General features: G+C 34.7%; 2 protein-coding genes across 2 annotated transcripts in view; one reads left to right on the top strand and one right to left on the bottom strand.

Annotated features, from left to right (window-relative positions):
- LOC125242606 (angiotensin-converting enzyme-like) overlaps nucleotides 1–22,333 on the top strand; it is a 274,968-nt gene that overhangs the window by 156,214 nt on the left and 96,421 nt on the right. The window lies entirely within an intron of this gene.
- On the bottom strand, nucleotides 3,744–11,101 carry LOC125242610 (BCL-6 corepressor-like protein 1). The gene is made up of 2 exons (XM_048151409.1): nucleotides 11,051–11,101; nucleotides 3,744–5,001 (listed from the first exon to the last, which is right to left on the bottom strand). The coding sequence occupies exons 1-2, from the start codon at nucleotides 11,060–11,062 to the stop codon at nucleotides 3,916–3,918; spliced, it is 1,098 nt and encodes a 365-aa protein (XP_048007366.1). The 5' UTR covers nucleotides 11,063–11,101; the 3' UTR covers nucleotides 3,744–3,915.

The following is a 22,333-nucleotide window of genomic DNA, read 5'->3' as shown; positions in this document are numbered from 1 at the left end:
CCAGATCCCCGTCAACAGAAACAAAAGTGTAAAGAAAAGAGAGAGCAAGCGATTTGTAGACCCTGTTTTTAGGGTTCCGTAGTCAACTAGGAACCCTTATAGTTTCGCCATGTCTGTCTGTCCGTCCATCCGCGGATAATCTCAGTGACCGTTATCACTAGAAAGCTGAAATTTGGTACCAATATGTATATCAATCACGCCAACAAAGTGCAAAAATAAAAAATGGAAAAAAATGTTTTATTAGGGTACCCCCCCTACATGTAAAGTGGGGGCTGATATTTTTTTTTCATTCCAACCCCAACGTGTGATATATTGTTGGGTAGGTATTTAAAAATGAATAAGGGTTTACTAAGATCGTTTTTTGATAATATTAATATTTTTGGAAATAATCGCTCCTAATGGAAAAAAAAAGTGCGTCCCCCCCCTCTAACTTTTGAACCATATGTTTAAAAAATATGAAAAAAATCACAAAAGTAGAACTTTATAAAGACTTTCTAAGAAAATTGTTTTGAACTTAATAGGTTCAGTAGTTTTTGAGAAAAATACGGAAAACTACGGAAACCTACACTGAGCGTAGCCCGACACGCTCTTGGCCGGTTTTTATTGAATTCCGTTAACTTTAAGGAAAGATTATTTAGTTCACATACAATCAATTTCTCTAAGAAACTAGCCTCTTGACTCTTACAGTTATAGAAATACTAAAAAAAATTAATTTAATTATTGAACAGGAACACGTGTGTGGCATCCCTTACCACTTCCTAGTGTTATTTGCTTTGACATGTGCCGTGAAACACTTGACAATGACTTTAATGTTATGATTAAGGTCCTCTCACACTAATTAATCGATTTATTTTGTATGCGATAAAGCGATATACAGATTGGTTCCTGTTTTTTTTTTAACCCCCGACGCAAAAAAGAAAGGGGTGTTATAAGTTTGACGTGTCGGTCTGTGTGTATGTCTGTCTGTCTGTCTGTGTGTGTGTCTGTCTGTGGCATCGTAGCTCTCGAACGGATGAACCGATTTTGATTTAGTTTTTTTTTGTCTGAAAGCTGAGTTAATCGGGAGTGTTCTTAGCCATGTTTCATGAAAATCGGTCCACTAGGTCGCGGTCGGGGGTTTTTCAAAATTTTAATTTTGTGGTTAGGTTAGGTTAGTTATTATTTTATTTTTTTCGCTCGGCGACGAACTATAACTCGCTCGCGCTATCATCGCGTCTCTTTTATTTACGCCGTGGCTTGCGTGGGCGACGATCGCGCGATGGTCGCGCGACGGCGATGCGACGCATACGAAATCAAACCTTATCGATATGGAAGTAGACGATGCGATGAGACGCGACGGTCGCGCGACCGTCGCCCACGCAAGACACGGCGTTACACGGGAGCTACTATCTGTTGTTCGTTTCTATTGTCGATAGCTCATCGCTTACTCGCTTCCGGTGGGAGCAATGCCTTACTTATATCATCTTTAGTGGACATTCAGTCTTTGTAATAAGGAACATTTTAAGTGAGCTGTCAGGTAACATTTGAATGATACATTTTGAAATTGTTGCACTTTTGCTTAAAAAGGACGTGTGTAAAACTGGAACAATATAAGTTTTTTCTACTCCAGCACTCAAATCTGCCAATTAGATTATTGTCAGCGGTATCCAAATTAAGTTCATTTGAGTAACGATAAGAAAGTCTATTTGTCTATAGGTTCATATGATTACTGCTCAGCAGTAATCATATATGAATATAGGAGTTCTGTTAATTTTTTTTAAAACACAACTTCCAATTTATCAGGTATGTTTTCATTTGTAACTTTTAATAAATAATATGATGTTAAGGTTCATAATTTAAATCAAGATGAAAAAATAAACTGAAATGCGTTTTACATATTAGATATTGCAAAACAAAGGTAAAAATCATAAGTTTATCAAATAATTTTACATTCGACATTTAAATATTCTTGAACGCAACCACATTTTTCGTAATTGAAAACCGGCTTATTTTCTATTTCTCTTGTCTATGGCATGTTTGACATTTGTAAACTTTTGACGAAACTTTTTGAACTAGTATTTTAGTGTTGTGTAGTTTATTTTAATTCGACGTTATTGTGCAAAAACTTAAGTAATTATAAGTGATTCTGGTGAACTATGTACTTCCGAAGAAATCAAGGCTATGGCGATCAAAGTGACTGACAATTCGTTACCTGAAAAGTCGGGTAAGGAGCACCAACAATGTTATGATTGTTTTGAAATGGAAATTGCAAAAAAATGTTTCAACTTTCTCTGAAACCGCGTTGTTGGTATATTTTGAAGAATTGTGCAACAAGTTCTCGCCATCAACATTGTGGACAGAATATAGTAGTTAAGATCCACACAAATATTCCCATTCATTATATGAAGTAGGTAAGCAACCCATTTTATTATTCTCAAATAGGTATTTATTTGGCTGTCGTAGAAAAAGTATAGTATACAATCGTAACATTATGAAGGCTATAAAAGTCTCGTACCTTACTTAGGCCACTCGGCAAGCCTCGTGACCTAACCGCGGTACTCAACTTTTATAGCCTTCATAACGTTACCGTTATATAATATACTATTTTGAATAGGCTTCACTAAAAAACTCTTCTGTCTATTTTTTTTTTATGAGATAGGAGGCAAACGAGCAAACAGATCGCCTGATGTTAAACGATCACTGCCGCCCATGGACACCCGAAACACCAGAAGTGTTGGAGGTGCGTTTCCGGCCTTTAAGATGGGTGTACGCTCTTTTCTATACTAAGGCTTCTATTTAGTTAAGTACATATAAGATAAGTACTATGAACAAAAAATTGATTTTTTTAGAAGGTACACTTTTATTTACCTGTCAGTAAGATAAACTTTTTCGCCAAACAAGCTATTCACGTTTAAATAAAGAATATTCTCAAACCTAAATAAATGTTGGTCTTTCTTAGTGTATTTGAAGAAGAAGACGAAGAAATTATTTATTGGAACACCAAAGAAAACTAAAACAAAACAAATAGACATAAAATAAAAGGAACATAACATCAATAATTTGCTAAATCTAGTCTAGGATGACTTCCTAATTTCATAACCAGTGACCGATAGTTTTCCAGAAAATGCAGTTGTTATACCTTGTCCCAGAAATGAATGTATAAATTTTGTTGAGCAATGCGGTGTAACTTGTTTTTGAAAGACAACTCGTTCACTTGATTTATTCTCGATTATGGAAAGGAAATTGACTAATTCAAATACCCACGTAGCTATTTCAGAGTAACACAATTATTTTATAAGATTTATGGAGTTATTTAAAGCCATATTACATAATTGCTGATTTGTAGAGAGATACTACATTTAGTTTTTTGTTAAAAGAGTTTTTTATGTTATAAACTAAGCCCGGTATCTTTTCAATTATTGAACTTATTATCTTTAAAACTTCATGCCCATTTGGATCTAAATATTTACTTAGTGTCGCTGTCGATAAAACATATCCTTATTATTGAACTTTGATGAGATTACTATCTTGCATTTTATGTCTATAACGTTATGAAAGCCTTCTCAGCTATTATGACTACTTTGCTTGAGTTCATGTTTTAAGTGGTCATTGTTTCTTTTCTCAATCTGTTGTTATTGTGTTCAACAATGCACGGTCGTTCCTACCATTCAGAATATTATACAATCGCCCGCCGAACCGTGAAGGTCAAGTCGACAATTCTATCTTTACACTCACTTCCTCACTCTTAAATGGAAACAAAGTTATTTTTACAATTTTTTATTTTGTGTTTTCCTTATTTTACAATCTTAACCTATAAATGGTAACCTTGTATCACTAGCTACACGACGCCCATATGACGTTATAAATATACAAAATTTTGTTGCTGGTGTCCCGGCCATGCTGGGCGCTGAGATGGGCCTTAACCTAGGTGAGCACTCAGTGCTCGTAGTATGAGCCTCCGTAGTTGAGGTGACTGTGGGAGTGGTCGTAGTGCTCGTTGACGAAGACGGGCACCTTCACGGGCACGGGGTAGGGCTTCTCCACGGCGATGGGGATGTGCTTCTCGACGTGCACGGGGTACGGCCTATCGACCGGCACCTTCACTGGCACGGCTACTGGCCTCTCAACCGCGTATGGGACGTGCTTGTACACTGGGTAAGGCTCAGGGACGGGCACCTTCACGGGAACTGGGTAGGGCTTCTCAACGGGCACGGGGTAAGGCCTGTCGACGGGCACGTGCACGGGGTAAGCGACGGGCTTCTCAACAGGAACGGCCACGGGGACGGGCTTCTCGACGGGGTAGGGAGCGGGTACGTGCACGGGGTAAGGCCTGTCGACGGGCACTTTAACTGGGACACCGACGTGCTTCACAACGGGGTAGGGCTGGGGAACTGGTACTTTAACTTCGACGGGGTATGGCACGTGTTTCTCCACGGGGTAGGGTTGCGGCACGGGCACCTTGACCGGGTAAGGGATGTGCTTCTCGACGGGGTAGGGCTGGGGCACCAACACCTTGACGGGGTAGGGCCTGTCTACGGGCACGTGGACGGGGTAGGGCACCTTCTTCTCTACCGGGTACGGAGCGGGGACGTGGACTGGGACCTTGACGTACTCCTTCACGTGAACGGGCACGTGTTTGATGACCTCGTACGGCTGGGGCACGGGGACCTTGACGGGGTATGGCACATGCTTCTCGACGGCGTATGGCACGGGTCTGTCGACCGGGTAGGCGACGGGGACTCCCTTGACCAGAGTGATGGTCCTGGTGACGTCGGTGTGTTCACCGAGAGGTATTCCGTAGCCATGGTGGGCGATGGCGCCTTCTTCGACGAAGTTGTAGGCGCCGCCGAGGCCGTGAGAGCTGCCGATGTGGCCGATGTCAAGGCCGCTGATGCCATATCCGTAGCCGAGGTTCAGGAGACCACGTTTGTCCAACTTCTTGTCCAAAGGCTCTGCCTTTTTCTCTGTAGTCTTCTTCTCGCTGGCAGCAGCTGCTGCTACCAGCAGGAAAACTAAACAGATCTGAAAAAAAGAAGAAAATCTTTAAAACCTTTCATAATTTAGCAATCCTTTTATCATACAATGGTACTGATTTATTTCTTCATTTCAATCTTTATTTTATTAATGAAGTGTTTGTCGCTAAGTTGCTACCGTTAAATAGCTTTAACCTGCTCGTTAGCCTGTCTAATAACCAGTTAAATCTGCCTTAATGTATCGTTTACATTCGATAAACGCTTAAATAACGGATAGGCACTCGTAATGCGTTTCATTCAATTAAAAAAGCGTGGAAAGCGAACATCGTAACTGGCTTCCTTGTAAATACAAACAGAAACAGTACTTGTAAATCCGTGTGCATTCGTTACAGAGTTTAAAGCGATAGTAAACGAAGTAAGAACCTTGCTTTAACCCGTTAAATTTAACAAAGAGCGTGCTAGGATTTGCTTAAATGACGAAATAACGGTTAAACATGATGATACAAGACTGTTAAATGATATTGCATAAAGGTCACACGAACAGACAGACCGTAACAAGTATGATAAAACGGTAGTGAATGTTGCATGCGTGATTAATTTCCTCAAATTCCGATAATTCATTGTACGGATAATGGCTGAAATCACGCATTCTCAATATTTAACAATAGACGATTATTTTTCAAAAGCATGAGAACACATGGACAAACATTTTCTTTACACTATTATACAGTGCATAAAGAAAAAAAACCGGCCAAGAGCGTGTCGGGCCACGCACAGTGTAGGGTTCCGTAGTTTTCCGTATTTTTCTCAAAAACTACTGAACCTATCAAGTTCAAAACAATTTTCCTAGAAAGTTTTTATAAAGATCTACTATTGTGATTTTTTTCATATTTTTTGAACATAGGGTTCAAAAGTTAGAGGGGGGGGACGCACTTTTTTTTCCTTTAGAAGCGATTATTTCCGAAAATATTAATATTATCAAAAAATGATCTTAGTAAACCCTTCTTCATTTTTTAATACCTATCCAACAATATATCACACGTTGGGGTTGGAATGAAAAAAAATATCCGCCCCCACTTTACATGTAGGGGGGTACCCTAATAAAACATTTTTTTCCATTTTTTATTTTTGCACTTTGTTGGCGTGATTGATATACATATTGGTACCAAATTTCAGCTTTCTAGTGCTTACGGTTACTGAGATTATCCGCGGACGGACGGACGGACGGACGGACGGACAGACAGACATGGCGAAACTATAAGGGTTCCTAGTTGACTACGGAACCCTAAAAAAGAACAATCATATAAATTAAAAACATATTTTGAAATCGGTCAACTTAGAATAAGATTGTCAAATAATCTGACATGCAAATATTGATGTTTGTTTAGTATTGTTTGAGTTTGCACCAATTCGCAATTGGTCGTGAGTCAGCGCGCATGCGTTGCAGCGGCGTGAAGTTTGCCATGTCTTGCGCACTCCTGCGCAGTTGAAAGTAGAACTAGAAGGATGTAAGTCCTCATTACTACAAATACTAGTACGTCATTTTGTATCTATTGAAACATATTGCGATGCTCTCTCATGGGTAAAATAGGGAGAATCAATGTAACTTGTAATGCTATGTATTAATTATGTCAAGTTTCATAGATGTATGATTTCGTTGCAAAATCGAGAAAGCTTGATAAAGTCAAACTGGCTATTTTGTAAGCACCTTGAGAAGAAAAGTTGTCTAAAACTACTACAACAACAACTGTAACAGTACTGCAATATATCGGTATTTTACTATACGTATAAACTGTTGGTTTTGAATTCAAAATAAACTAAAACAGTTTCATTGCATAATCAATGTTTACATATCGGAAACCAATAGATTCTGCAAGGTAATATAGTCATGTCAGTTTTGACAGTCACGTGACAGTGGCCCAGTTACATTTCCTAATACCCATATTGGTAATCTCGTATCATCGAATTTCTCTCCTTTATGTAATCGATAACCTTGCCGAAGATGACTTCATAATTTGATTCGAAATTATAATCATCTATTAGTTACCACATTGCAATATGGTGTTACTTCAGAAATAATCATATGCTAGGGCAAGATGTTTGGCCAAGCTATTAACCTAGTATTGCTAATGCATAATTAATTTTATTTATAAATCTGATTTTCTAAACGTGTGCATATTTAATGGTAAACAGGCACACACACAAAAAAACTGTAGAGAGTTTATACTTTTTTGTGAAGGAGGATAAAAATTGAAAGAGTAATTTTTCGAAATGGCTTTACAATCAAAGTCTTTGCTAAACTTTAATCCTTAAAACCAAAGTATCAAAACAATGGAATAGTGGATTATAGTGGAAGTCCCCATTGTCTCAAATTGACAGCTGCATTTCAAGTTGACAAGGCGAGTTGGGTAACGCTCCCAGAGCCGGCGTCACGACATTGTGGGATTTACTTTATCTGTGTTTCTATATAGCTTTTATCTAACTTTATTCTGCTTTGATACCATCTACGTACAGATTCAGAATTAATGTTTGTTTTGTAACACTAATTGCCGTTTTAGATGCTATTAAACTGTTGTAATTAGCATAAAATATCTATTTCATAAATGTAGCTCCTTTGAAGTTACAACTACCGGGTTTAAATATCCTTTAATAATTACAGTTAGCTAGCAAACAAGTGTAGTTAGTCAGGTTTGACCTGCACAATTTGCAGTTATTACAAATACATAAATCAGAATAATTTTAAAAACTAGAATATGTAAATTAGTTGTCAAGTAAGTATTACACTTGTGAATAATCTTGAATTTATTGACTACCCACGCTTAACGTAACTTAAAATGTCTTCATCGTATTCAAAAAACGCGTAACAACACGTAACTGGACACCTACAATGTTTTGAAGACCCCGTTATTCTAAATTCTAAATTTGTGTCACATCCGAAGTGAAAACGGCTCGTATATTCTTAACGATAGTGAAAATCATTTGTGATTCTTTGGACGCGTAGATGACATCAGGTTATGTGTTCTTATAACAGTCATAAAACATGATACTATGCAGGACACTTTACGGATTTTACTTGACTTAGTTTTTAGTTTTAGTCTTCTTTTTCAGATTTTCTATATTTTTGTCTTCTTTTTCTTCTGCTGTGCTTGCTATTTAACAGACGGGATTTTTTATGTAAACAAGTGTAATTTTTTTTTCAAGTTCATATTCATATTCATATTTCTTTATTGCATCCATGGTGTTATAAGATGTTACAAAGTAGGTGTGCTCATGGACCCTATTAGGGCGTGGCAACATATTTATATGCTATAACTACATTTACATTAAACATTAACACTACACATTTTACTAGGTAAAAACAAAAACTTAAGTATTAACGCTTCATATAAATTTATAAATAAATAAGTTATTTAATTGTCCATGAACTCTTGGAGTTGATGCAAGATTGAAAGATAATTAATGTTCGTTTTTTGAAGCAGCCCTGTTTTATGCATTTCAATTGCTCCTATAAAACTTAATTATAATATCGATAAATCGATTCGTGGATCAGATAAAACAATAAATTCACACAGACGCGGAATTCGATATTTGAACGAGGTCACCGTCCGTGGGATAGTGTTTCTTCTCGTTGTCGCAATGCATGGCTACTTCTACTACAGTCGACTCCACAAACAACTATACAAATCACCATTTCAAATATATGTATACACTACTTTATTGACAAGTCTTAGAGACGTGTGTATATAATTTTGAGAGCTTGGCATTGCAGTTTGTGAAGTCGGTTGTACTTAAGACTTACCTAACTAGCTCTTAATAGGTCACTGCGTATTATGGATTTGCATATTCTGCATTTAATTATGGCAAAAACTGTTATAAATTGACTAGGTCTATATTTAAAATGTCGTTTGCAAGGTTCGTCACTATTGATATATTATTATATTTCAATAACAGGTTGGTTAATTATAGTTCTAATATAATTCAGGCAAATGACAACATAAAATATGGCATTCATTAAAGATCATGTGTAGAAAAATGCATAAATAATTATGCCTTTTTGCAGATTTTGCATAAAAAAGGGTTTTCGATTTAACCTTTTGAAAAAGATTAAGATATCTATCTGTTAATTAAGTAAGCAAACTAGTTTCCAATTACAATAATTTCCTCAGGCCTAGAATATTTTGATCCCGCCCATTTGTAAGAAAATCGCATGTTTTTCTCGTTAAGCCGACTAGACTGACTAGATCGGGATCTTAGCTTAGAATATGAACGTTCTAAATTTTCCCTCTTGATCATTACTTTGAGACTTGTTATCTTACTAATAAAGATCTTTTTGAGATAATTCGTTAATGAGACTTATATCTTATTAGTTTTAAGTTTGAATAGTTCAGCCTAATCACTTGTGCCTTTTAAGGTGAGCAGGGTTATTCAGGATATCTCATCGTTATTCGATTTCGCAACTAAGTTCCAAGCTAGCTATTTTTAGCTCTCACTTCGCCAACTTAAATTGCAAGGCATTTAACTAAGTGTTATAATGGACACCTTTTTGATTCATTATGGACATGGTTATTTTTCTGTGAGGCATATTAGTTTTAAAAAAATAGCTTTTCACAGAAAAACACACTTTTCAAAAAAGAACTATGCAAATGGGTTTCTAGTTCAAATGTGTAATTTTATAAGAAATGAACTATTAGGTATTAATATAACTCTTTGCTTTAATAGGAGTGTTAGCTGAATACCAACATTTTTTCTTGACCTGTTACGTTTGCGCCGTAACACCTATCCCTTGTTATTTAACTATCAGGCTCTCGTGTGGTCATGTAACAGTATAGGCTTCCCTACCGCTTCCTTGCCAAACCCGTTAGACTATTGTGACGCAATTGATCTGCTAATTTATTGCAATATTGGTAATTGGCTAGACTTTAGAGTAAAACTATTTAGACAGATAATTAGGTATCTAATTGTCATGTATTTGCAACGTACTTGGCTATGGCTAACAAAAGTAAAATGAGTTTTAGAAGGTTTTTTCTTTATGAATACTTAAGTATTGCGGTATCTGAAGACACTTCAGAATTGCCTGCCAATAGTTCTTGTTCAAATCTGCTTACATCTGCTAATTGTTTCGGTAAAAGTCAATCATTTTCTTAGGTTCTTTTTTCGCTTTTTTAAAATATAAAAACGCATTACTAGATTTTTTGAAAATTAGAAATATAAATTGGGATTTCAAAGCTAAATCTAACAAAGAATTTGAAATAAGATACGATTGTACGTTGAAGAGCAGTTGGTTCTATATAAGATATTCCCAATTTTCGCTTGAATGTTAAAATTCAAAACAAGACGTATTTATTCAACTTTGACCTATAATCGTGCCTTAAATGGCAATTGTTAACAAGTTTGAAGCCCTTATGTTCAAAACAAGAAAATGTGCATGACCTTTTATTAGAATGGCTGTGCTAATATGTGACTGCTTGAACCTTTGTTCAAATGTTACTAATGAGTCAAAGGCTAACTTTATTATTACTTAAGAATAGTAACTATATAACTGAATTTAAGTATATAACTGACTCATTAAGTATTAATAAGTATACTTGGTTAAATAACAATCATACAATTTTGCACTTAACAATTTGAATTATCTTTGTTTTATCGTTATCGTAATTCAAATGATATAATTTGCTTGTTAAGTATTCTTGTTTAACAATTATATAAACTTGCACTTATCAATTTTTAATATATATTTGTAATGAATTATTTGAAAAATTGTCTTGATTTTGTGATTTTGAGCAATTTGACTTCATCACATCCCAATATTCACTTTTGAAAGTAAATCACAAAAATGCGTGCGTAGTTCACATTCGTTACTTAAACACAACAATGACACATTTCAAAATAAGCCATCTCAGATTTTTCCTAATTTCGACTTGTGTCACTTTAGTTTTCAGCAACGAACTGCACTAACTTTAACGCGTAATAGCTTCTCGACAAACGCCGATACAAAACTGTCACACGGTTAAAGTTCACGCACGGCACTTTTGGTACAATCCATCACTTTGGGACACTTTGAAGTCACTTTGCACTGTCACTTTGCACTTGGCACTCACCGCTTTTTTCATTGTGCCTCTTGTGTGGTGTTCGAGTCGGGAATGACTGGATGCAGAGTGGTTGGTGTTCTGTGTTTTTATACTTGGATATTTGGAGTGACTTTCGCTATGACCCCCGCTATGGCGGGAAAACGCAGCGCGCGGAGTGTGTAGAGTCCTTGTATTTGGCCGGCGGTCGGACAGGGGGCAGACGCCTCGTGCGTTTGTTTAAGAAAATAATTTAAAATTCGAATTTGAAATTCGCGGTCGCGTTTGTTTATTTACAATTTCATCTCGATAGCTATTCTCATTTTGAACTATCGTGTTTACTTTTGGCGTAATTGATTCAAATATTTAAAATCAATTAAAACGTAATGAACTATTTTTAACAAGTTTGATAAGCGAAAAAATATCAATTTATCACAATTGTCACATTTTAGTTATTGAAAACAAATATGATTTCTTGTTGATAATATTAACCAGTATTCCCATATGACCCAGATATCATTTGATCGGTAAATGTATTCGCATTTCTTTTGTTCTTACATGACGGATCGATATACATCGATTACCATCTAATTAATTCAACGTAATTTTGTATAATTGTTTAGTGTTTACTAGTAAACATCGATAAATCAATAACGGTTAATTTTCATCTCGAACATAATATATATGAACTGTTTTATTCATTTACCCCCTTATTCATAAACGTATTCTAAAGTTATCAAGCCGATAAAGTTCGTTTGTCCTTTTCTATCACACCAATACGTCGGTAAGAGACAAACGAACTTTATCGGCTTGATAACTTTAGAGTACGTTTATGAATAAGGGGGTTGGTATATAAATGTATAAAACTTATTTTACTATTGATACACATATTTAAAAAACGCGTGTGCAATTTTAATTGGCTATTTTAAATACGTTTTAGTGTTTACTCATAAAATGTTAAAGTATTGACTAAAAATTTAAACGGAAATATTGAATTTGTAACATATAATGTAGCATAATTACATAGGTTATTGACGTACACACACATATCGATACATGTTATTTGAGTTATCAACTTTGAAAACAAATCAATTAATTAATTAATAAGTTAAGCACATGCAGTTCATGTCAGAAGTACGTGAACCTTGTACCTTTTAAGCCTACCATTAGATATATCCGGTTCAAATACACAATGAAAAATTAGCATATAACTATGCTACTAAATACTTAGTCTACTCCATTTTTTTCGGTTCACTACACTAAATAATATATCTGGTAACGATTGAAAGGATATTGCAAATATTACAGTACTGGTATAAAATTATTGCTTCGTAGTTTATAATTATCTTTCCGTGTTTTAGTAGATTTATGTAGGATGTTGTGAAACTTATATTTAACGTTAAATTTATCGTATTATGAAATATATTAGATATTGGATTTATCATACACGCAAAGGAAATGAGTAAAAAAAATTTGATAAAAGATATCAAAAGTAAAAAAGGAACTTATTACACATGAATGTTATGAAAAGTTTTGAGATAAAACCATTTCAAAATCGAAGCGACTGTAGAGGTAGTTTTCATTAATCAAGAAAAAAAAATCAAATAATAACCAATATTTTAGTCTGAAATGCATGAACACTTAAAATGAATTAGGTAGGTACTTATTTCTGATATTTTTTCTTATATCCTCAGATTATAGGAAAAGTTGTACTACAATCTACTAATTATTTAATCTTCTCGAGGCTGAGGCGTAGGGTTAGAGCCGGCGTAGCTTTATTTGACGTTCATATGCGCATTGTAATATGCCTACTTGAAAAATAAATATTTCATTTTCATTTTTTTTTCATTTTTTCATTTAATATAAACTCTTTTGGCAGATAACAAAATCACAAAATCGCACGAAAGATTTAAGTATAATAGAGGGTCAAAAACTAGGATTTGACAAAGATAATCCCGAACGTAGACATGTCAACGAAAAACCAAATAATATAATTGTTTTATACATACGTATATGAACGTACAATTTAATACTTAATTAATAAACAATTGGAGACTTTATTTTAGTCAAATAAGTATAAGTAATTAGTTTCTTTTGTAATCTTGAAAAAAATCTAGACCATTCATAAAAGTTCATTCATAACATAATTAGTGAACTAACATGATGTAATTTTGAACTACAATCACGAAACCCAACGACCAAGATCGTATGTAGTTGGTTACTGTCATGCTGTATCGGTTATTTCTGAACATTTGAAAGTGCTCGGTGTCCTGCCAGGAAATGTTTTTTGCCCGTTTTGTGCAAAGTCCTTGCCTACGCGGATGTTGTCGTGTAAATTATCAACGTTTTTGATTAATTAAGTTCTTTGTTTTCATGTTTATATTTTGTATTTTTATGCGAAAGACAGGCATTGTGAAGGTGGGAAAATGGGGAATATGAATTTAGCAAAACGTTAATCTGTGTAGTGATTATTCAATTGTGCTGTTTATCTTAGTATCGATTGTGAGCAATCATATGATAATACAAACCGTAGTGTAATTACGAGTACTTATATAGACTATAAAAATATTTAGCCCGACCACAAAGCTTTGCCAAGTCCGATATTTATATAGTACAGTGATTTATAAAACTAGCAGTATGAAAAATCAGTATACAAATTAAATATTTAATACTAGATTTTATTTTTGCAGTGAAAAGTGTTTTATGTTATAAAAAAAAACATTACTAACAAAATATTTGTGTGTGATCAGTAATAGTAAACTACAACCAAAAAAGACAAAAACTAAAAAGAAGATTATTCCCAAAAGTGGGGTAACAATGTGGTAGGATCTATAAAATAAAGCGTCATCGTAATTTAATGACAATCCATAAAGTATTTACTAACAAAAAGTTTTAAATGATCAAAACCGTTAGTTTAAACTAGTTGATTTCATTAGTTACTAAGCGGAAAACAATAAAAAAGATCATAGCAACAATTATATCACAGCCTATTGTGGTCGTGACCACAAATAGTTTACGTAAACTCAAGTTCGGGAGGTCAAGGTCATCTTATCGTAATCTTATATTGCAGAACTTGAGATGAGCCTATTTTTAAATGCGAGGACAATTTCGAGATATTGATATTTAGTAGTCACCTTTAGGCCAGCTTTTGAGACAGGTTATAATTTAGGTATGATAATCCATATCCATACTAATATTATAAATGGGAAAGTATGTGTGTCTGTTTGTTTGACCGTCTTTCGCGGCAAAACGGAGCAACGAATTGACGTGATTTTTGAAGTGGAGATAGATGAAGAGATGTAGATTTTTATCTCTTTCTAACCCCTCCTCTTCTCTAAAATGGGGGGAGGTAGTTTGTATGGAAAGTTAACGCTATTGAAACCATGGGCAAAAGCTAGTAAAATTATAAATATAAATTTATTGAAGGCAACAAAATGTACCTACCAAGAAATAATGATATAATATCCTACCTTACAAGTAGCGGAACGTAAGTTTAACGGCTCAGCCACGACATTGGTATAAGTGCGACAGCGGCGAGAGGCGGCCATACATTGAAGCGAGACACAGCGATGGGACTTTTCATTCGCACGTATGGCTGCCGCTCGCCGCTGCCGCGTTTAGACCAATGTCGTGGCTGGGCCGTAACGCTGAGTGAAATGTGGAAGGAATAGCTGCGCATGAGGACGCACATCCTACGGCCCTGTAATCCCCTGAGAGACCTATTTGTGACTTCTGCTCAATAACGGTCAGCGCTAGAGTTTCCTGCCACTACTTGTAACTTATGTAACAAAAACCCGGCCAAGAGCGTGTCGGGCCACGCTCAGTGTAGGGTTCCGTAGTTTTCCGTATTTTTCTCAAAAACTACTGAACCTATCAATTTCAAAATAATTATCCTAGAAAGTCTTTATAACGTTCTACTTTTGTGATTTTTTTCATATTTTTTAAACATAATTATAGTTCAAAAAATAGAAGGGAGGGGACGCACTTCTTTTTCCTTTAGGAGCGACTATTTCCGAAAATATCAATATTATCAAAAAACGATCTGAGTAAACCCTTATTCATTTTTAAATACCTATCCAACAATATATAACACGTTGGGGTTGGAATGAAAAAAAAATATCAGCCCCCATAAAAACTGGCGTTAAATAATTGCTCATTATTTATTGCCTAGAGACCCGTGCGGTGGCGAGTTGAGAAGTTCACCACCCCCTTCCTTCTCGTGGGTGTTCTACAGTCAACCAAATGGAACCCTAGGCCACTGTAGAACTATGTCATAGGGACGTTATAAATTAGATTGTAAGAAATCTCTTACTGCTTGTCATTTTGACATGGTTGTAGAGTGGCCTAGGGTGCCAATTGGTTGACTGTACCTAGAAGTCGACTGTGGGATATGGGTTAAATTGAGTAGGCGAGAGGCTGGCAACCTGTCACTGAAATGTCCCAATTCCGGCTTCTTTTAACCCCTTATTTGTCATTTGGCACTGAAACTTGAGTAGTTTCATGTGCTCTATCGACATCTTTATGAAATATAGGCGTGATTGTATTTATGTAGTACTAGCCTTTGCCCGCGGCTTCGCTCGCGTTAGAAAGAGACAAAAAGTAGCCTATGTCACTCTCCATCCCTTCAACTATCTCCACTTAAAAAATCACGACAATTCGTCGCTCCGTTTTGCCGCGAAAGACGGACAAACAAACAGACACACACACTTTCCCATTAAATTTATAATATTAGTATTGGATTCGTGTAGTATAAGATAAACAAGCTCTTTTACGTAAACGGAACTCGGAACCGATTCGTTTTGCTCAATAACAATAACATTATATCACCGGCCATAATTGTTCAAGTTCGCTTTCAGCCGAGTTCAAGGTCGCCGGAACCGGTCCAGTCCGGATCTTGTCGCCTTTCCAATTTGTTCGGTGATTTCCGATAAGTCGGCCGGACATTGTTTCAAATTGGTAAGGCACTTTGATCTGAAGACTGAGATAATCTTGTACCTCTAACTCTATGTTTTGAAAAGAAGTGGCCCGCTGAGTTTCTTGCCGGTCCCATAGTGGATACCCCCTCCAACTGAGGGGGGACTGAAATTTTCTCGAGGCTGAGGCGTAGGGTTAGAGCCGGCGTAGCTTTATTTGACGTTCATATGCGCATCGTAATATGCCTACTTGGAAAATAAATTTCATTTCATTTCATATTATGCTGGGTACGTAGCCAAATGCGCAAACGCTTACGATAATATCGTTTTCGTAGCTATCTATCCTTATCGCTCTTCCGTATCGGCAAGACAGAGCCAGACTGTGTTTCGATCGGCGTCTAGCGTCAACGATTGTCACTTTGGCTAGGCCGGCAGACCGCCTATTTAAAATTAAATTTGCGTAGGTACATACGTGAGCATTTCTTTTTTTTTTTTTTTTGCCAATATTTTTTTTATTGTTTTAGGGAATTTTAGGTCAATTGTACTCAGAATCACGAGTACTTTTAATCTCACTGGGAGGCAAAAAGTGTCCCAGAATTTCCATACATTTTTGTTACTTTCCTCTTTTGTTACCCCATACAACATGTACGGAAAATGGTAACAAAATAAGAAAAAATCGTATGGGACAATTTTTTTAACTACTAGGATTGAAAAAATAGTAATTCTGAGTAGAAATAGCATTTTTTTCAAAAATATCACATTTCATAAAAATGACAAAAAAAAGAAATGCTCACGTCGTGTTTGATTTGGAGTCCTAAAGTTTCCTTGACCAATCTTAGCAGATTTGCTCGTAGATTTTGCTGAACATCGTTTCGCAGTAATTTATTCGTCTACAAAACGTTGTCAATGAGACATTTTATTTGGAAAATCGTATTTTAATGATCACCTCCTTTGGTCCAATGTATAAAATAGGACATTAATTAATTCATATTTCCCAGTTTTTTTGTGCTGGGCCAATGTATAATTTGCGAAATCGGTAATTATGACGTTGGTATTTTATGGTTTTCAGCACTTTTTTCCCTGGAAATAATGTAAGTATTACGCAATCATGTCCAAATATGGAAAAATAAAATAAATTGACGCTTATAGTGTATAGTGGCGAGACTGGCGAGAAAAGTGGCATACTAAGTAAAGATTTACTGAAATCAAAAGTATCAACAATATCTTAAAGCTTCACATAGTGTTCAGATAATTTTGAACATATTATTCATAAAATAAAACTAAGGAAACGGATTAAATCGCGTTTAATGAATTTACATTTCATCCCGAAAGTAAAGTGTTCGAAATGTCGGTATATATAAATTGTAAATTCATTATACGCGATTTAATCCGTTGCCATAGTTTTATTTCATGAGTAACTATCGCGGTAACCTAACACAACATTATATTAATTATACAAATACATTTTGACGGTCACTGCCACCTATTGTATAGCAGTAATTCATATAATCCACGTAATTATAGTAATTTTTCCAACTCCTTCATTCCTAATCTTACCTATTTTGTGTCTTATTAATATGGTGTTAACGTATTTGAGTAGTAAATCTTTGGTGGTTTTATACAATGACATTTTGAGTAATCCATTTTTACATTACGAACAAGGTCTACTACACTTGAACTTGAAGCTTTCTAAATATTAGACCTAACCTTATCTAGACCACCTGTTTGTTCTTAAAAGTAGGGTTCCGTTGACAATTTTATGATTTTATCAGTAGTTTTTTTCACCATATTGTGTTTACCATTTTTTTTAATAACAATTTACCTAAATTAATCGAATTAGGTTACGTTACGCCAGTATAGACGAGATACAATGAAAGTATGTAAATTCATGGATGTTTTCTATGTATATAAGTATGTATTTATCTATTTAAGTATGTGTATCGTCGCTTAGCACCCATAGTACATACTTTGATTAGTATGGGGTAAGTTGGTCTGTGTAAGGTGTCCCCATTATTATTATTAAGAGCCCGTATTGTCCCACTATTGGGCAAAGGCCTCCCTTAAATTCCTCCACGCATACCTAATTACCTATCCCCTGAAGTCTCCCAATATTTATTTATTTATTTAATTACATACACGCAAGCAAATAATTATTATCAGTGTCAAAAACTCCTTGTAACGTATCTTCGCCCAGTACCTATATCCTAACTTCGCCTGGCTTTACAAAAGCTGAAAATAACGCCTAGTATTAGTGTAAGTTTCGAAAATGTAGGCACTAAATTCAACAAAATTTTATTAGTAGTATTAAATTTATTAGTAGTAGAAAATACTGTACCTACTAGGTTCAGCAGTTTCTGTAACATTCGTTCAAATATTTCTTTCCTATTCAGATGAGTCAGAAAAAAATAGCCAATTGGCCAATCACTCTTTCCATGAGTAGTAAAATCCCATTAGTTTAAGAGTAAAGTTTTGTTATTGTTTTGATCTTCGATGTGGGTCAATGCAAAGGCCGAGCGCAATAATGGTCCGAATTATTAAAGTAATAATAATAAAATATGCGCTAATAATGCAATTACGTATAAAATACCATAACGGTAAAGGCCAAGTACAAGGTATAATTATGATTAGCCCACCTACTGTTTTAATTATAAAAATAACACTATAGAAGAATGCAGATAATATATATTTGAAAAATTTATATGACTTATAAAAATTAGTACGGGTTTTATGGTATATATTTTATTTTTAAAGTCAGTAAAATCAGTAAATTAAAGTTAGTCACTGATTTCAAGCTTAAAGGTATTGTTTCCGTCCCACATGACATGCCCGCTATAAAAGCTATAGGTATAGTATAGTAAACATTGGTTTCAGACATCTGGATCTATATTATATTCACCTAACCATGCCTGACAAGCACAAGTTTTAGGGTACGAGAACCGCTTACAAAAGAGTCGTTCCTTTCTGCCCACGTGATACAGATGAACGTGGGAGGTAAATCGTAGGGTGCGCATTAGGCTGGCAACATGGGTTTCATGTGCTCTGCCTACTCCTTTTGGAAATACAGGCGCTAGTTCATGACGTTCATGTTATGTATAAAATGAATATTTGATTACCGAATCAGATATATTTTATCTCACTAAACAAACTTCGACCGCAGGAAATGAACCCGCTACCCTTCATTCAGAATCTAAATGACAGTTTCCATATCAGAACGATTGCCAAACTGTCAAGACGACCGTGAAGACTTGTCAGTTTGAATGTCGGAACGGGTTCTGTTGATGTTGTATGGTTGCGCTAGTTTTTTTAGTTAATTAAGTAGTCAAGGAAAATTTCACGCGGTTAACTAATTAGTTGAGTCAATAATGTCTGAAGATTTGATATATTGATTAATTGCATATATTTACTATACAATTAATAATAGGTATAGATAGGTATTTATTTTTACATATTTTTCTATTAACTTCCCAAAAAACTATACGTTCATTTCGAGAGCTCAGCCAATCAAGTCAAAAAGTATTTATATTATTCTGGGTTGTATATTTTTACCAAAAATTATTTTCTTAATGTAAGTTTGACTAATTTCCATGTTTTATACATTTTATATGTAAATAGTATGTATATATTGTATGTATGTACTTATATGGTCTAGGTACTACTATTTAGTTTTTTTGCACCTCCTAATTAGTAAAATTATGAATATCATTTAACCACTACTGAAATGTTGTCTGAAAGAGATCGCTCTTTAGCGATAAGGCCACAAGTTCTTTACCTGTATAATTAAACTAGCTTTTGCCCGCGGCTTCTAAAAATTCACGTCGATTCGTCGCTCCGTTTTGCCGTGAAAGACGGACAAACATACACGCATACTTTCGCATTTTTAATATTAGTATGGATTGATTGTATGTACTATGTGTGTTCCTAAGTACATTTCTAAGGTTGTGCAATAAAGTGAATTTGTATTGTATTGTATGTCTATGAACAAACGCTTAAAATAATAGTACCTAACAACTTGATTAACGAAACAAATAAAAGAAATTGCATGACTATGTCAAAACAATAGTATGTTTTCATGACTGATTTCACGCAACCGACCTTGGGGCGAGACAAAGAGTGATAATTGTGCATATTAGAGCATGTGAAATGTTGTAAAAGTCATATTTACTTGACAGCTTTATGGCAGGAGTGAAGAAAAAAATATAGTGACAATAGAACATTACAATACAAGTACGGCGATTTTTGTCAGGTCAGCAGTAATTCTCAAAAAGTTTGTACAAAAATTAAGGAAAAAGTTAAATTTGTTTTTTTTTATGAATTGAGATTTTAGTAAGTTTTATTTCATCATTAAGGTATTTATATTTTCTTAATTATAAAAATTATCCTATATTATATCTTACGAAAGTTGACTTATATTACTAAATGTTGGTGACAAAATAGGATCAATCAAAATTTGCTGACGTGGCTATGTACAAAATTTTTAAGAACTGCTGAGGTGGAAACTTAAAAGGGTCATAATTATGTACTGAAATACGTCGTACAAGACTTTAGTGAGAAGATGTACCAGAGAAAATCAAAGTACATTTTAAAAGAGGAATAACACAATTTGTGTTTGTTTATTTGATGTTATGTACGATCTTTTTTTTTTAATTATCTGTATTTCAATTATATTAATTTATGCTCCATGCGTTTTATTTTTAAAATTATGAGGACTACGTTGGTATCCGAATTTTATGAATGATGATATAATTATATACATGGCTATTTGTAAGATTAATCCTAACGATCATCTGCTTAACATTGAGTAATTAAATCCTTTAACTAATATTAATTTACCTGTAATGAAGAATCATTAAATCTAATCATTAAACGTTAATAGTTCACTAATTTAAAGTTCAAGAACTAAACTACAATGAGCGTTCACCTCCACGGTTTCAAGTTCAATCTTATATAAGTCAATTGTTCACGCCTAATAATTCTTTCACACTTATTACAAGATTTTATTCAATTTTCAACGTTTAGTGGGAGTCTGGTTCCAATTTTAGTGAAAGGTCATGAATTTAAATAAATAAATATCACAGAACATTCTTACTGGAATTGATTAAGTCCCACTGCAACCTCAAGAAAGCCTTGTGTTGTGGGTACTCAGATAACGATACATATAACATACAAATACTTACAATCTTACATACATAGAAAACATTCATGACTCCGGAACAAATATATTCTGTGCTCATCACACTAAAAATGCTCTTGCCGGGATTCGAACCAAGGACCGCGGTTTAGCAAACAGGATCACTGCTACGAGCTAGGCCAAACTGTTTACTTTGTCAAAAAAATCTATTTTCTATTTATTTAAATGGGAATTAAAATGAAAATATGTCAATATTGAACGTTAGACCGATAGACTATAAATTAATATTTAAAGAGATTGTAAAGCTTATGAATGAGTTTACCAATCGTTAAAAAGTTTACAACAACTTCAAATGTTTTTGCATGGGACCTAGAATGCATTAAATTATAGTGCTGTTTTGTTTTATTTCCCTCAATTTTTTTTTCAACCTCCTCAAATTTTCCGCATCATTGACACTCGCAAAACAGAAAACTGTCATTCAGACAGAAAATTGTCTGTGATCAACCTCGAAAACTTTCAGATTTTTTAATTCAAGTGTCCTAAATACCAAGAGCCTTGCGCCAAAAATCTCCTTACCGCTCATACCTTTGCAACTTTGCCAATCACATAAATTTCCTCACCTGCTGTAATGAGCTCAAAAAACTCATTTCGACACTGAATCCTGATGATATTTTATTGCCATAACCACCTAATTAAATTACTGATTACGCATCACTTTCGAAACTTTAATACATTTACTGTAGAATTGGCAATTGGTTCACGATTGAAATTTAATTTCTCAAATAATTCTCTGAACTCTATCTCAACTTTACCACTTAAAACAACTTTATCAACAAGTAATAAAGTTTATATTAAAGTACAGTTAAAGTAAAGATGATACTTTGTGAAAGTTACGTAAACGATGATATAAACTACTTTAGTTACTGCGCCGTTGGGACATAACGAAATGCTTCGAAATGTTGCCGATTACACTTTATGGCACTAGTTTTCTGGTAATACTAGTTCAAGTACTCAAATTTTAAAACTGGTGTAATAAAATAAAAATTATTTATTACTTAACTGTAACACCTGTTGAGCGTGACGAATTTAGTCGACACCCGCCGGATAGTCGGTCACAGATGCCTAGCCATGATGCCAATCATTCACATTGTAAATAACTTAATACGCTGATGATGTACTTTTTGCCATTCCAATGCTTGTTCAAATTTCTTTTATCGATATCTGCTTTAGAATATACTCTAAACTATTATATTTTTTAATATAATATAAACTAAA

Source organism: Leguminivora glycinivorella, chromosome 3 (genome assembly GCF_023078275.1).
Source record: "Leguminivora glycinivorella isolate SPB_JAAS2020 chromosome 3, LegGlyc_1.1, whole genome shotgun sequence".
Classification (NCBI taxonomy): domain Eukaryota; kingdom Metazoa; phylum Arthropoda; class Insecta; order Lepidoptera; family Tortricidae; genus Leguminivora; species Leguminivora glycinivorella.
Note: the sequence above shows the minus strand (reverse complement) of the source record. Positions and strands in the feature narration are given on the sequence as shown.